At 44.0% G+C, this 17,786-nt stretch overlaps 1 protein-coding gene across 1 annotated transcript; it reads left to right on the top strand.

Moving 5' to 3' along the window:
- The first annotated feature begins 3,776 nt into the window (after positions 1-3,776).
- Positions 3,777-15,783, top strand: LOC102798321 (uncharacterized). The gene is made up of 7 exons (XM_087831226.1): positions 3,777-3,838; positions 4,807-5,272; positions 10,051-10,527; positions 10,622-11,015; positions 11,157-11,231; positions 11,331-11,405; positions 11,491-15,783. The coding sequence occupies exons 2-7, from the start codon at positions 4,829-4,831 to the stop codon at positions 12,393-12,395; spliced, it is 2,370 nt and encodes a 789-aa protein (XP_087687352.1). The 5' UTR covers positions 3,777-3,838; positions 4,807-4,828; the 3' UTR covers positions 12,396-15,783.
- The last annotated feature ends 2,003 nt before the right edge of the window (positions 15,784-17,786 follow it).

Consider the following 17,786-nt stretch of genomic DNA (forward strand, 5'->3'; position numbering starts at 1 on the left):
ACCGCCGATGGACCGTCCCTCAGCTGTGTGCACACTACAAAATTTTAGAACCAAAAGGAAGCTTTGAAATAGGTCTGAAATTACACAACAAAGAGGCATCCAAGCCAGGGCGTTTCAGCAGAGGCTGGACCACTGCCTGTTTAAAAGTTACAGGTACATCGCCTAAAGTCAGGCTGCTGTTTTTAAGCCTTTGAATATAAGGTCTAATAGTGCCCCAAACTTCTTTAAAAAAGCGAGGGGGAAGGACATCAGTGGGAGAGCCAGACTTGATTTGGGTGACAATTTTACCAGATACGACAGAGACACGGGTTCAAAATGGCTAAAAACTGCTAAAGGCGTAAAAGTAACAGAAGGGTCATAAGATGGGGGTCAAATATGTGCTCTAATAGTTAAAATCTTGTCCACAAAGAAATTTAGAAAAGCTTCACAAGTTTCAGCAGAAGCTTGTGTACAGTTGGATTGGGGAGGGTTAAGAACAGAGTTTAAAATACTAAATAAGACACGGGGCTTATGGCTGTGCTTAATAACACCTGCAAAATAGGCGGATATCTGGTTCTTAACAGTTTTCTGATATTTATGCCAGCTATCTCTTAAGATATCATAAGACACTTGTAGCTTGTCTTTTTCCATTTGCGTCCTGCTTTTCTGCAGAATGATGTCGTTCAGCCACGGCTCAGACTTCGATTTAGGCCGCCTGACCTTCAGAGGAGCAACAGCATCCAGAATGTTTTCACAAGTAGAGAAAGATTTTGCAGTCAGCTCCTCAGTGTCAGCACAAGCTGAGGGCTCTGAATCAACATTAAAGGCCTTATTAAAGGCGGTAGAAAACTGGGCGGCACTTGATGGATTAAACATGCGAGAAGCAGTAGGAGGACACAAGTAGTGACGTTACAGGGAAGAGAAGTTTCAAACAATACAGACTCAGAAAAGACGACGTCATAAATGTGAAGATTATAAACAGGTAAACCATGAGACAAAACCAGAGTGTGTCCATGTTTATGAGTGGGACCAGTGACAGACTGCAAAACATTAAAAGCATCAAGTAGGTTTAAAAGCCAGTGGTTTAGTAGGACAACACCCATGAATATTCATATCACCAGGATTAAACTTTGTCATACTTTGGCATTATTTCAGCCAAGAACTCAGAGAAGTCATTAACAAAGTTGCTGTTATATTTAGGTGGACGGTAGATCAGCGCACAGAGAACAGGATGATCCAGCTCAAACATATTCAGGTCAAAACTGGAGAAAGTGACAGGTGACAGTTGGCCACAGTGAAAAGTACTTTTGTAAACTGTGGCCACTCCTCCACCTCGGCCCGTAGTCCTCGGTGAGTTAAAATACCAACAGTTTGGCGGTGATAGTTTTGAGAAAGCGCTTAACTCACCGTCACTTAGCCAGGTTTCTGTCACACAGAGGAAATCCTTCAATATGAACGTTTGATTTGCTAACGTCCAAGCGTTAACAAGGGCGATCCTGGTCCATCAGACCGGTGACAGCCATCCAGGGAACCGGTTTCAGTGGCCGGAGATTCCGCGGATTCACCGCAGCGAAGACGAGGTAAGAGAAGGCGGGGACGCTGGATCTCCTCATCCGAGCCAACCACAGGTACCGGCCAGGTGCCAATCAGTGGCGGAGCGGGGGGGGGGGGTGCCTGGCTGACAACTGTATAAAACAAAAACTACACACAATATTCGAAGCACATAGTGCACACTGTGGGAATTTATGACGGTGCGTAAATCCCCCCTAATATTGGTATGATCCGAGCTCAGACACTAAGTGACTGGGTGAGGGGGCGGGGCCAGCTGCTGCCTGCGAGTGCGCTGTTAGAGAAACGCAGCGAGGCAGACAGAGGACTGACGTTTGAGCAGGTACCAACGCAAATCATTCGTACTGTACAAATAATGTAAATATGTATCACGAAAGATTGATGTCAGACTGATCACTTGACCCGTATTACGTTACTCGCTCTTCAAGTGAATCAACAAACGGCGAAATGAAAAGCCGAACAACAACAACTGTTTCTTTAGAGTCTCAGCTTACATGTGTTTATTTCATATTTTCAGTTGTTTCCCTCCACGGCTAAATAAATCAGTAATGCACTGATACACAAGAATGGACATGAGGAGCTTCTTTCAAAGAAAAAACCCTGGTAGTATTTTATATATTATGCTTTGTGTGTTGTTCAGTATATTTCTATGCAAAACAAGAGGAACTTCAGTACACAGCAGTATATTCACAGTTTAAACCAGATATTTACACTTTATGGAAAACACAAGAACATTTTTTTACTGTACAACATCAATTTAGAGTAAACTTGTTTTGTTTTGGTTAAATAAATATTGAAATCTCTTTTGAATTAGTTAAATGTCAGAATAAAGAGCGACAGAGCTTTCTATCACTTTCATCAAATGTAGGAGTACATGTACACTAAGTTTATTGTTAATTAATAAGAAAACTCTTAGTAGAGTCCATGTGAGTAAATTGGTGGCGCAGCTGTGGATGCATATAAGGCAAAACACAGAGCCTGTTTCTTTGAAATGGGAAAATCAAGAGATGTCAACCATCCAATTGTGGAGCTCCATAAGTGTGGCTCAATTTTGAATACAATTTGGTGCCATTTGCAATTAAGAAATACAGACAATTTATCTCTTTACTCTTAAATTTAACAAATGTGTTTTTTATATTTATCATCTAAAAAAAATAAACATTTAGTCTGATTTGATGTTACAATTAAAAAAGTGTTTGTGTTTTTAGAGTTTAAGAGTATGTAAATATCTGGTTTCCACTGTATATTTGATGATGTTGGTTTTTGGCTTGATTGTCAGCACAAAGAGGGAGAGAGAGGAGCAAAGAGGGAGAGAGAGGAGCAAAGAGGGAGAGGAGAATGAGGACAGAACAGAGAGGGAACAAGAGCAGGTGAGGCAAACAGAACCACGTTACAGTGAGGCACCACTGTACAATAATTTCCAGTAGCACTGCTGATATATGAAAAGGTGAGTGTTGAGGTTGTCTTCAAACACGTGCATTGAACTAGAAAAAGGTGTTTGAAGGATTAAAAATGTAAAAAGTAATGACTTGTTTATATTTATGAAAAAACCTTTATGCAGAAAAAGTAGCAAAGAAACAAAAACATAACACATGGACACTTTTGCCACGAACAAGCTGAAGGGATGGTGATTTTTTTAATAAACCCAGAGTGTTAAAAAAAACACTTTTCGTTTTAGCTGTCAAAGTCAATTTAACTGAAATTACGTGTTTCCGGTTAGTGTGGAGGTTCAGAGGCTGCAGTGACCACAGAAAACTGAGCATAAGGAAGTGTGCAGCTGATAAATGAGGCTCCACGTCCTTCATGCAGACTGACAACAAGAACGGTGTTTATGAAGATAACAGCGGCAGCTTCAACCACGCCACATTTCATTCAGCATCTCTAATCACAGCCTCAGAGGCCACAGAGTGAAGCAGACAGGTGCATCCAGGTGTATCCACGATAAAGTTCACATTTATCAGTGTTTACCTTTGTGTTTGTTCGTGTTTATTGCAGCCGCCCTGTTAACCGAGCGTGCGCTCATCATTTTAATGCTGTGGTGCTTCAGTACAGACCAATCATATAACACAGTGTTGCAGGGAGACTGCACTGTGTTTATCTGACAGGAGGACATCAGCTTCATCCATCACAGACTCGAGGCTGGACCGCCTTTAACAGGAATCTGTAGCCTCAGTCCTCCACACCAGCAGGTGGCGCCAACGCACCGGTCTCACGCTCTTTCACCTCCGACAGCGAAGAAGAAGCGTTGGAGTAAAAGAAGAAGAAAGGAGCGCAGAGCTGGAGTTAGCAGGTGAGGAGTGTCCCGGTTCTGTACTCTCACTTAACGGTTCTGGTCGTGTTTCCGGTTTGGTCTGTTTCCCAGCAGCGCTCGGTTCCGGTTCTGGTTAGCTGCAGCTAGCTGCTCGTTAGCTCTCCGTGCTAACAGCTGCGTTAGCCTGTGTGCTGCTAGCTGTTAGCACCAGGCTGTCGTAAATAAGCTTCCATTATCGGACAGAGACGCCTGTCAGTCACACCTGAGCGTGGCGTGACTCCAGCCCGGTCACTGCACAGGTGAGAGCACCTGTCACACCTGCAGGCTGATGACGACCGGCAGGGTCAGTCTGAGAGGCTGTTTGCTCTGGTCCAGATCAGGAGGTGGTTCCTCAAGGTGCTTCTGATGTTGGGGTAGATCAGTGTGTCAGCCTCTAATCCAGATGTTTGTCACATGTGGAGCTGTAGAAGTGTGTGTGAGCGGGGAGCTGGTTCTGATTGGTCCAGGTGTTCTCCTCACAGCCATGTTAAATGTGGAGGAGGCCTCATGTTGACTCCACCACAGCCTGAGGGCCCTGCAGGAACCTCTCTGCACCTCTAACCCTGTGAGGAGCGTTCAGTGTCAGAACCCTGCGATGGTTCCTCGGGTCTCTGATCACGCTCAGCGGCTCAGGTGATCCAGAACACCTGCTGCTCCTCCATCTTTAGAGTAGGAAGCTGAATACAGATGTTTCCACACTGTGGAGCATCTGAAGTGCAGATGTTTGAAACACGCTTTCTTGTACTTTAGACAGAAAATGTCGAGCATCGATGTCGTCCTCACTATAACCTGTGACTCACACACGGCCCCGCCATAAAGGAAATACCTATACTGATGTGGCGTGCAGGCGTGGCTGCCTCCATCATGAAGACGAGAGCACTTTTAAAAACACAGAGTTACAAAGAGCCCCACACTGAACTGCAGGTGGAGCTCACAGCTGATTCACTGCTTCTTCGTTTCATCATCAGGGTGTCATCGAGGTCTGTTGCCATGGAGGACCATGCTGACGTTGCCATGGAGAACAAGACAGAGGTCCCGGCCTCCGACGCCCCGTCCTCTCCTGACAAAGAGCAGGCAAAGCCCGCTGCGCGTCAGCCACACCGCCGCACCTTAGGGAGGAGGGGCCAGAGAGCAAAGAGGCGGGGTCATATAGAGAAGAAGCGGGGTCAGAAATCGAAGAGGCGGGGCCAGGAGGACAAGAAGGAGGGCGTGACGGTGAAGAGGACGTGGAGCGGCGGCAAGCGCCGTTGGGACAAGAAGCATTACTGCGTGTTCTGCCGACGGCCACAGGTGAAGATCGCACGCCACCTGCTGAGGAAGCACGCCGACGAACAGGAAGTACTGGCTGCCAGCACCCTGCCGACAGGCTCCAAAGAACGCCACCTGCTGCTGGAGCACCTGCGCTGCCGAGGCAACTATCTACACAACATCGAGGTCAGTGTGTGTGTCAGTTTACCTGTTTCTTTCAGGTGCCTCTAGTTGTTTGTGGGGGCGTCGGTTTACCTACAACTAAAGACTCCTGGCTTATCGAGGAGGAGGGGTTAGTGTCCCAGAGATGTCAGTTAATCAGGAACCTTTTTCAGCTAAGAAATGTCTCCAAACTGCAAACATTGTTTTCTAAATGTGAGTTATTATTCATGCTTCTATGTAGGGATGCAACGAAGGTTTTCAAACCGATACGATACCGATACGGATCTGAGTACTTGCTGATACAGAGTACAAAAACCGATACTTCTACCACACACAAATACAATTAATTGGAAGACAGGTTTTATTTTATTCTCTGCCGATAAAAAATAAAATCTTAATAAAAATGACCACAAAAAAATTTCAAGTGAAAAATAAGCACTTCTGTTAAATTATTGCAGAGTCTCCACATTGTAATTTAACAAAATATCACTGAACTATTGGCACTGTCTCGAGCTTTCAGAATAATAAATAAACACTTCTGTTTGGAATAAAATAAATACAAATTAGGTTTGAGAATAAAATAAACTTTTAAATTATTGCAGAGTGTCCATATTGTAAACAAACAAACAAAATAATTATTAAATAAATAATAAATAAAATAATAATTGGCCCCCTAGTGGCCAATCTAATAAACTACAACAGAAATGACCACCCTCTGATTAATGAAATAAGTTAGTATCGGTTCATGGTATCGGTTAACTTTTACGAGTATGAGTACACACACATTTTACAGTATCGGCCCCGATACCCGATACCAGTATGGGTGCATCCCTACTTTTATGTCTTCTCTCTTGGATCACTGTAACAGTCTTTGTCTTTGTTTGAGCAAAAAGAATCGTGACCGTCTCCAGTCAAAATGCTGCTGCAAGGCTTTTAACTATGACACGTAAAAGAGCATTACATTAGGGGTTCAAATCAATTCTCGCTTGAACAACGTGATATCGATTCATTAAAATCCTGAATCGATTTTTAAATATAAATGTGTTTTGGCCGAAACGCCAAAATCCATTTATATTTGATCGGTATGTTCTGACGGATCAGAACCAGTGAGATGTTTCTCACGAACACGCCATCAGGTGAGAAAGCCGACAGCCCGTTGATTGTGATGTGTTGGCGGGTCGGCGCTTTGTGTTTACGTCTTTTTTTGTGTTCGATTCTCAAGATGCAGTTTTGTCTCTCCAACCAAAATTGACTTAAACCTTCAACAAACGAAGATCCAAACTATGCTTCACATGTGGCTTCACATAAACATCGTCATGATTTCCCTCTTTGGGGACTTTGGCTGTTTTGCTGCCACCACGATAAAATCACACTTCATGCACAGCTCTCTGTGTAGAAGAACAGTTTCCCATCTAAAAATCTGTTTTCTGCTTTATTCACTTGCTTATTACGCACAAGTCTACCGTTGTGTAATGTAACCGACTTCTGACAGTAAAGCCTCATTTCTGCTGTTCACTACTGAAGAAATGTAAACTTCTTAAACTTCTTAAACAAAATTACAAACCCTTGGCTGTGTCTGTAATCGTCTGTAACTTTGCTCTGCTTCACTTCAGCAGCATCAGGTCATGTTCACATGTTGATTCATGACTTTGTTTCATTTTTGATCGACTGCAGAATATTTTTATCTGCTATAAAATCTCAGGGCAGAAAATCTGCTTCGTGTTTTTCTGTTTTATCCTCAGTTACTTTGACACAAAGACATCTGCTGTGATGAAGTCTCACTGGTGTCAGCTTTCTTTTTATATATAAAAAATGGTTATGTACTGATGAATAATCAGAATTATAATTCTTCTGACTGTCTGAGGCGAAGTTTGCCTGATTCGAATCGAATCGTGGATCGAATCGATTCAGGACCTCGTGAATCAGAATCAAATTGATTGACGATACCCAGCCCTACATTACACCAGTGTTACACTCATTACCCCCGCAGTGGACATGAGAGAAAAAAAAATTAAGACAGACTTTTGCGAGATCTCGCAAAAGTTTTAGCCGCATTCTTCGGAGGCCGCCAGCTCGGAGCCGACCGGAAGGTCGAGGCACGATGTGCCGGGAAAGCGGTGTTCCTCCCGGCTGTAGTAGGTCTCGACCTCCCGTTAGCTTCGAGCTAGTGGGTGTCAGATCTCCGAAAACGTCGGAGCACGTTTGCAAATATGTGATGTCTTGTAAACCGAGCAGGTATCTGACGTTTACACAACTACATTCACGCCTCAAAATATCTTTAACGTTTAACGTTTATTTTACAACTAAGTAGCTGTTTAGTGTGTTAGTAGCTGCCGCCATTGTTGGAATTCAACTTTTGCGAGATCTCACAAAAGTCCGTCTTAATTTCTTTTTCTCCCATGTCCCCTGCGGGGCTCCGTACATTACACTTCCAGAACATTTTAAAGTCTTAGTTCTGACGTTTACAGCTTTGAATCACGACGCTCCCGTCTACATTACTGATCTTTTAGAGCCTCACGCTCCCTCTCGCAGCCTCAACCTGTTGGTATGTTTAAACCTGAGGGGACAGATCTGAGCGGCAGCCCCCAGGTTGTGCAATTCTCTGGATTCCCTGGATTGTATTTGTTCTTTTAAACATCATCTTAAGACTAATTTATTTAGACTAGCTGAATATTTGATTGTGCTGTTTATCTGTTTTATATTATTCTGAAGCACCATGTGGTTTTTGTCCTGTGAAGAGTGCTGTATAAAGTAAGTAAAGCAGGTGGTGGACAGCGGGGGAGGGGACCATCAGGCTGAAGGGTCAGGGTTTGTTAGTCTGTGGTTCCTCAGAGGCAGCCAACAGGTGCAGGCCAAATGAGGCGTGGCTCTGAAGGTAAACCTCAGGTGTGGGAGCAGTTTGGACAAACCGTGTGGAGGAGAGCAGCGCTCCACCTGCACTGTGTATAGTTTAGGTGGAGTGCTGCTGACTTCAGCTGAGGACATGATCACACAGTGGAAGGACTTCGACGACCTCCTGAATCCCACTCATCCTCCGTAAAGGAAGCAGAGTCTATATTAATATTGTCAAGGTTTGAAAAGTGCTTGAATTTCAGGTGTGGTGCTTAAAAGAGCTTGAAACTGTAACATTCATTCAGCATCAATAACTGTCTGACTGCATCATTTTCTCATCAGAGAAACAAAATGAGTCTAAAGGTGTAAAAGCAACATTTCTGCACCTCTGCTTCCTTGGACCGCTTCGAGATTGTTCACGTTGCTCATTTTTAAAAATACTAATTTTTAAAATTATTATTATTTTGCTAGCTATCAAACTCGCAGGATAAATGATTGAAATGCACTGAGTGTAATGCAATAAAGCAACACTATTACAGTGATGTGAGTTACCTCCCTCAAGTGGAAGCTTTAAACGTTACAGCCCGATGCAGGGGCGCATCTACAGGGGAGGATCTACAGGGGCGCATCTACTAGTGGTGGGAGGAAAAATGGATACTGTGTAGCATGGTGATATTTTGTTTGCTAATAATGTATGGATACAGGGACAGCAGAAATCGATACTTTGTTACAAAAAGGTTTTTGTGCTCTGACTTCAGAGCATGTTGATCCTTTTTCTGAGCAAGAATCCTGACATTCCTTCACTGTCCAAATGTGTTTAATAAACATGACAATTTACTTATTTTAATTTAAGACGTTTTATTTTAATTAAGTTTAAAACTTTTTTATTTAATGTAAAATTATATTTTGTTTTAATTTACTTTCAAATTCTTCAGTTGCTGAAGGGGCTGCATAGTTTTCATAAACTGCATAGTTCAGAATAGCTATAATTGTACCAGATGGTTGATTCAGTTAAGTTGGACTAGACTGTAATACAAACCGTTCAGTTTGTCAACAATCAAACTGAAATGAGAGAAAGACTGAGTGTGAGACTTTGATATTAGAGAAAATGAATATTGATAAAGTTTACCTTTATGTACAGAATCTGAATATCGCAAAATATTTTTAAAAATTACAATAATATCGTATCGTGGGTTAAGTATTGTGATAATATCGTATCGTGGGATGTATGCTGATTCCACCTCTAGGATCTACAGGGGTGGCGGCAGCGAGCAAGAGACAGAGAGACAGGTTTTGAGATGTGGAAGATTTGTGATGCTCAGTGTGGAGTGTATAGTTAGCGTGTTGTGTAGTTGTTGTTGCGTGTCAGTGAGGGCACTAATGAATGTCACAAAGGCAGATTGCAGTGTAAAGACTCTCCACTGTCCACCTGCTGCTGTCGGGCCTGCAGGTTTTTCCCTGTGGTGGCTCCTCTGTCTGCTGGTGGACAAACACATTTCTTTACTGACAATTTACTGACATATCTGTAAATTCAGACACGTGAGACTGAGCTGAAGAGAATGATACCAAACAAGGCGAAAAACATTTGAAGGTGAAATACAAGCTTTCTCTGAAAGGTGCCTCTCCTCCCCCTTGGAGATGGGGCCTCCTGGTGAGGTGTTCATGTCCCATCAGAAGACACAGTGGAGAGATTATGTCTCTAAGCTGGCGTGGGGATGTCTTGGTGTTTCCCAGGGCAAGCTGGAGGACGTAGCGGGAGGGAGGTCTGGGCTTGCCCCCAAGACTCGGCCCCAGATAAGCAAAAAGAATCAATGGATGTATTTATAGCAGGAAATCACATAAACAGTTGCCTCAAGCTTTATATTTTAACTTAAAGATGCTACAGTAACACCTGTGTTTACCTGTCTGTTACGGGTGAGGTTTCCTGTTCCTTACAGGTGCATTGACTCCGCCTCCCTGTGTGTCCTCAGGTGATCCGGCAGGGCACTGGTGAGATTGTGCCATGGCGTCAGCCCTCTGAGGATGTGGATGCGAGGAACTACCTGCCGTGCCCGTTGTGTCTTGGATTTTTCCTTCGTGCTGACCTGTGGAAGCATCAGGTGTCGTGTCGCAAGAAGCTCGCCATCAACCCGTCCAAAGCCGAGGCGAACGCTGACCCCGCCAACGACGCCACCTCTGGTTCCACTAGTAAGTTGCCCTGTGATGTCACCAGAGAGGACATACCTGAGGATTCCCTTGGTGAGACTGCAGAGGCCGGGACCAAACAGCTTATGACCTCTGACCCAAGTGTCGATCAGAACACGACCTCTGACCCCGCTGTGATCCGAGCCAGGAAACGGACCAGGGTGCAGGCAGCGGCGTCGCGGCTCCTGCCGATCTCCAGTGGAGCGTCTGAGAGCTGCAGTGAAATCCTGCATCGCATGAACCAAGATAACGTGTCTTACGAGGTCGGCTCACCTGTCTCCACACCTGTCTGTGCACCTAACACTATCTACACTCTCTGACCTTTCTCTATGGTAACTGGCTCCTCTCTGCCTCCAGGTGAAGTCTGATTGGCTGATCTGTAAGTATGGCAACAAGCTGATGGGGAACCAGGATAGTGGTCAGAGGAGGTACGACTACGTAAGCCAGAAGCTCCGGGAACTTGGCAGGTTGCTCCTGGCTGCTAAATCCCTTGACTCCGGCGTCCAGAGCCTGCAGGACCTGCTGGCCCCAGGTCACCTCAGCCTGGCGCTGTCCGCGGCCAGGAAGGCAGCGGGAAACAGGTGGAGCCGCCCTCCACTGGCGGTTAAAACCACACTAAAGACAGTCTGTGAGATTGCTATTGGAGAGAGCCTGCAGGACGGAGACTGGGAGGCTGCCGCCAAGACCACCGACTTCTACCACATGCTGGGCCGGGAGTGGGACAACCTGGGGCTGCAGAACCCAGATCCAGGTGAGGCCACAGTCCTCCTGCTTAGTTTAGCATCTTCAGTAAGTCCAGTAATGTTTGGGTTAGGAAGAACCAGGATGTGACTGTAGTTTTGGATTTTCAGCTGGAGTTTGTGTTACTGACCCAGTTTTTCTCCTTTTCCAGCTGCTACAGATGGAGGAACTAAACCAAAGAAACGACCTGTCCAGATAAGACTGGACAAGGACCTCAGACAAGAAGGTGAGTCCACACCTCGCCGCAGATCAGTTCCCGAACTTCTAACTTTATAGAACCAGTTGTTGGAGCTGTTTACCTATCTGTGCCCACCTTTGTTCACAGTTCTGTCAAAGAGCTCTAACAAACCAGTGACCGCTGCGATTCCACCTGAAGCCAGAATGCAGACATCTGTCTCAGGTGAGTCCACCTGGATTCATGTTGCTACTTTGACTTTAGCAGATTAGTCTGATCGTGCAGCGCTCCAATTCTGTTGGTTTTTCAGTCCCTGTGGCTCCCAGGAAGGTCCGACGGCGGCCGTGGTCCTCTGCAGAGAAGGAGGCCATCTGGAGGCAATTAGGAGTCCATGTTCTGGTCCAGTCCGTACCAGGTAAGGAGGTCTGTCAGCGCTGTCTGGACTTAGAACCAGTCCTCAGGGGGCGGCACTGGAAGGACATCAAGAACCAGGTTCACAACCAAATCCAGAGCCAAAAGAAGCAGCAGTTCCACGCTCAGATGGAACTCGAGAAGAACCAGGATCACCAAGACCAGCTCCAGAACCAGAAAAAGCCAGAGCAGCAGCAGTACCAGGCTCCAGTCGATGAACAGGGAAAGGACCACCGTCTGAACCAGAAGAAACCACCATACCAGTCCCAGATGGACCAGCATGATCCGGATATTTCTCGGAATCAGAAGCGATCACAATACCACATCAGCATACACCACCAGGTCCAGGATAGCATCCAGAACCAGAAGAAACAACAGGAGCACACCCAGCTGGATCACCAGGACTATCTACACAACCACAAGAAGCAGCTGTGTACCCCTAGAGTGGACCACCAGGACCACAGCCAGGTCCATAAAAAGCAGCTGTATCAGATGGACCAGCAGGCCCAGCCCCTGCAGACCCTGGACCAGGAAACGTCTCTTCTAACCATCGCACCCTACAGACCTGATGGGTCAAATCGAGCTCCTGGACATTTGCTGCTTGAGCGGGAGCACAACATCACAACCTACCCAGTTCTGCACAGACCACCTCACATGGACCAGCTGCTGCCCAGAATAGACTGGGCCGAGGATGCTCCAGCCCCGAACTATCCTATCAGCAGGCCACTGGGCAGGACCCTGCTACAGGATGTGCCCCCAGGAGGACCACCCTCTGACCCACAGTCGGGACATGTACACTTCTGACCGACCAGGACGAGCGATGAAGGGCGGTCCTGGTCCAGGTCTAGAGGACTTAATGATAGGTTGGCCCTTCTCAAAGGGTGCATATCGGATTTGCTAGTAAAAAGACCTGCTTTTATGGTAACACGTGTAAACCTTTCTTAGAAGGTCCTTGAATTTCCTGTGTGAAATCAGTATTTGCCTCCTACAGGACTGTATACCCTATACTATATACCCCCCTCCCCCGTATGTTCTGGCAGTTCCAATGGGGGTGGTTCTGATATGTCAGTCTAGTCAGGAGATGAACCTGGATCCTGGTTGAGGTGAAACAGTTCAGCTGTGATGTACCGGAGTCATACCGACTACGTGCCAGTGCCTGATCTTATTATGAAAGGCGGGTACCAAAAACCAAAACCAGCACCTTAGTGGTCCAGTGTTGGAGCCTTTGATGTTAACTGTTCTGGGAGGAGCTCCTGCTGAAAGATCACAGACAGTAGTGTCAGTTGTCAGATACGGTCTTCCATAATCGGAATTTGCCCCAAATGTATCTTCATATGAACCAGCCCACAGCTCTACGTGGTTGGTTCTCTGAAGACACTGAGGCAGAACCAGCTCTGTGTGCAAGAGCTAGTGAAGGGTTCAAGGCCCTTTGCCCTCATTCAACCATGAAGGTGTTTAAAGTTAAAGTTGTTTAAAGGGGCCCTGACAGAGAGGCCAAACCGATGGTTCTAAACGGTTCCTGCAGGTCTCTGTGAGTCCTGGTCTGTAGTGGTCCTGTGATGGTACCACTGCATCCTCAAAATAACAAGTTGTCACGTCACAGGCTTATTCCAGAAAGGATGACATTCATTTTGACCTCAGTATTCTACACACAGTACTCCAGATTAAAATTCTTAAAGATTTATTAAAACATTTAAGAGAAAAATATAACACATGCACAGGTATTCTCAGCCTTTGTTAAAATATGTTGTTGAAGCACTTTTTGTCAGCAGTTACAGAAGATCAGTGTTGGGTTTAATAGTTTTTATTTAGTTTTGACTGAATTTTATATCAGTTTTAATTAGTTTTTACCAATTGTTTGCTAGTTTCATTTTTATTGTTTTGAAAATCTTTTTTTTTTTAAATTTTTTTTATCGTTTTTAAAATCCTTAGTTTCAGTTTAGTTTTGATTAGTTTCAGTTATAGTTTTAGTCGTGTTTGCAATAATTAAGTGTAATCCCAAAAATAAAATAATCCCAAATTGGACTCTGGCGCTTTCTCCCGACCTTTCCTGACATGATTCTGCGCGTGGACGGAGCAGCGACACAGACGACTCGACTAACGTGCTGCCACCTGCTGGCATAATGAGACACAGCAAGAAAAAAATCTGTAAACTAAACTTCATTTTCACCCTTGACTCTTGTATGACACGCACACATCAATGAAAACTAAACACATTTTTGCTATAAATGCAGTTAATTTTAGTTAGTTTTGTGAACACTCATTATAGTTTTAGTTAGTTTTCCTTTTTTTGTTTTTATTTTTATTTCCGTTAACGAAAATGTTTTTTCACTTCTTGTTTTCGTTATTTCGTTCGAACCGTAGTAAAGGGACCTCTGACTAGGGCTGTTCGATATAACATATATATCGGATGACGATATAAAAACATCTATCGTTTCATTTTACGCTATCGTTTGTTTCGTGGTGTCGCAAAATAAACTGTTTACAGCAATATTCATGGTTCTGATGGTCACTGTAGTGGCTATATTAATGTCTTAAAGTTCTCTCTTTCTCTTATATTTAATATAACCACACTACGGACGGACAAGCGCCTGTTTTTATGCGTTGTCGTTAGCAACAACGACGGTAACACCATCAGTAACAGACTTTTCAAAATAAACTGAATCATGTGAAAGAGCAGATTATTTAGGATGAGAAGTAAAAAAAACGCCAGATGCTAAAAAATAAACCTTAGACTCAAATGTTAGAACAGGCTTTTCCCCGCAGCACGCCGTGTAATAAATACAAAGAAAACGGCGCCGTTACAACTTATGTCTAAAAATGTGTCGTTTCATGCATCGGTTAAAACACTCGACTCCAGCTACATGACGCGCAGCTGGAAACACTTCACGCAAGTCGAGCTGCCCGAGATTCACAGAATTTACAGAAAATGTTACATTTTTGTGATTTATATCGTTATCAGGACGATAGATGTCTTATATCAGGATATGAGACTTTGATATGAGACCCTAGAAACTAGGTTGAGCTCAGCCGAGTAGGTACTAGATGAGAGGCGCAGAAGATTGCAAACATTACTGACAGACGATCTGTGCACAGCTGAACAAACATGAGTGTCGGGGCTGTGAGTACTTATGTCCATGTTATACTTTAACATGGACAGTCAGCTGACTGTGCAGAGACTGTTTACTGTGTGCAGAGGTGAGATGAATGTCACATGGAATAAGGCTGTAACGTGACAACACGAGGAACACTGAATGCTTCCAGGATGATGTGCAGAGATCATCTACGATGTTTCTGTGTCTCCTGCTCGTCTCCCTTTAATCTGTCTTCATCCACCCCTCAGTGTTCCTGCTGTCCTCTCGTCCTCATGTCCCTGCAGCTCCACGTTATAACCACTAGATGGCAGATTTCTCCCTGTTAGAGGATAAGAACATGTTACAGTCCAGACTGCGAGCTGCTGCTTTTTCCTCCACATTTCTGATGTCCTGTAGAGTCGCTGCTCCACAGGTGACCAATCCACAGCTGTGGCCTGCAGGAGCAGCATCAGCTCAGATGCTGATAGCAGCAGGAGGCTGTGTGTGTGTTTAATGTGTAATAAAAGTGTCTGTAACTGTCTGTATCCTGTGATGGAGCCCTGTCACACTCGGTCCTTTTATTTCATTATATCTGTTTCAATAAAGGAGTCCTCACTCTGTGAAGGTTCAGACTCGTGTTCTTCAGCCTGGAGGAGACTTCAGGAGCTGTAACTCTCTTCATGAGTTAAAGGTCCGATATTTGGACACACCTGGACAGGTTAGGATGATGTGTGGAGCAGATGGAGACACGGAGGCTTTTATTTATGCACAGGAAACAGCATTGTGTTATTCATTATGATGGTGATGGTGTGGCATTAAGAAGCATGATAAAACCAAGTTTCCCACAGAGACGAGGTCTGAGTTTGGACCTCAGCACGACTGTGAAAGAAGAAAGTTTAAGTCACTGCATCATAAACACATCATAAATAAACTGTTAATAAACCAGAACATGAGGACCTGTCTCTGCTCTACTGTGAAGTCAATCTGCAGGTTTGAGGTACTCCCAGGGAGGATCCAACCAATCAGGAGGGCCGAACACAGACCACAAAGCACATGTTTCTGGTTTGTGATTGGCTGAGCGGTTGACAGCCGCCATGTTTAACCCTTTAAAACCGGTCAGAGCGAGCACGCTCCGTTTTGCGTAGCTATTTTTAAATCCTTGTAGCTCTGCAACCACGTGAGCTAGCACAATAATTTTTTTGCATATGAAACCGGAGGAGTTGTACTTGCATCTTATGCCATCAGCTTGTCCTCGGTCACAGTTTCCTTCCACATATAGCTTTGCAAAAACTGCATAAAAAGCACTTGCAGCAACAAAAACATAATATTCCAGAAACAGGCTTTGCCGATCCGATCAGCTGTTCGTAACACTTCCTACGTTGGAATAGACGTCAGCGCGAACGATCGCACGTCCACCATGACCTGCCCGAAACCAGAAGTGACGTCATTTTTCGGAAATGTAGCTTTTTACCATCAGGGCCTCATGAGCCTATACTGGTGTTTTTAAAAGTTATGTTTGACTTTATGACTTTCTGTGTGGTTTCTGGGATGCTTAGGACTCATATTGCACTGCTGGAAATAGTTTATTTTGATGCATATGCTGCTTTTTTGCAAATTTGCACTATAATATTTATTTTCGTTTTTCCTGCAGTGTATAAAAATTGGTGTATTTCAAAAATAAAACTATGAAGACACTCAAAATAAATTTCCTGTGGTGGGAAACTATTTTGTGCAACTTTTTTTTATTTACAGTTTTGAGGGATAAGCCTCTTAAATTTCTCTAACTAGAAATATATGTTAAAAAAACAAAAACGATTTTCAATTTTTTTGTAGTTTATTGCATTGTTTTGCAATTTATGTAATTACTATGCACTTAATGCAGACATATCATTAAAATTTAGGCTGTAATGGTTGTATTGATGTATAACAACTTGAAATGCTCCCAAAAATGGCTCCACAGCATGTAAACATATAATATAAGCTCTGGCAGACTTGGTTCTATGGTAGGTCTTAAAGGGTTAAACAGACTCGGCCTGTCTGGACTTCCATCATCCTCTCAGCTGTCACACTGTTTCACACTGTTTGCACCACTGCAAGCTTTGCTATCGATCACTGATACCAATACTGATACTTTTAACTTATGTAGCGCAGGCGGTGACATCAGTCATCATTTTACCAATTCTGAACACATTTTAATGATCGCTCAACAACTGGGACTTTACCTTTCCACAGTAGTTACCACAACAAAACACACCCTTCAGCTTTTATTTTGAAAGTTTTTCTGGGAGACCATGGATGTTCCTGTCTCTGAAAGACTTTGGTTCAGCTTCTGTTGTTTAAATGTGCTGTAGGCTGCAAAAAGACACGTTTAACACGTTTCACTGGTCTTCATGCTGAACGTAGAGGATAGAAACAAAATAGGAGGCTGAAGGCTCTGCAGTCATTGGGAGAAGGAGATCCAGCTGTTTTATCTGATCCAGTCATATGATAATAACACATGTTTGCTTTAACGATAAAGCTTTCGTCCTGCAGCTACATCCCACATCCAGACTGGACTGCTGCACCTCTCTCTGGTTGGGCCTTCAACACCCGTCTCTCCATCACTTCCAGTCTGCTGCTGCACGTCCTTTACAGGTGCTAAACCACTGCAGTTTGGCTAATTTATGACTTGTTTTTACCCTTTTAAATGTTATATTGTCTTTGCTTCAAATACATCAGTTACTCTTTGGTCCCATAGCTGGCGTTCTGCACTGGATCACACTGTAAGAACTGTTACTCAGATACTTTAAAGAAGTAAGACAACATTTTAAAAACACTTTTTGTAAGAGACTTAATACTTTTTTGACTGTAAGCTGAATACAGTAATAACTAACACATACATGTATTTATGAACCTGTAGTATTTGTACACAGTTTGTGTAGTATATCAGTATAATTATATACTAACCTGTGGTATTTGTACTTTATCTGCCATGTCCTCAGGCATTACTAAAACACTCTGATTACAGTTCTCGGGTGTTTCTAATAAATTGGCCGTGCGTGATGACGTCTGCTCAGTCGATCAGCTGCTGGTTATGGTACACGTGAGTGACGTCACGGTCACGTTCCCCCCCACGGTCCGG

Source organism: Neolamprologus brichardi, chromosome 3 (genome assembly GCF_056152115.1).
Source record: "Neolamprologus brichardi isolate AB-2024 chromosome 3, ASM5615211v1, whole genome shotgun sequence".
NCBI lineage: Eukaryota > Metazoa > Chordata > Actinopteri > Cichliformes > Cichlidae > Neolamprologus > Neolamprologus brichardi.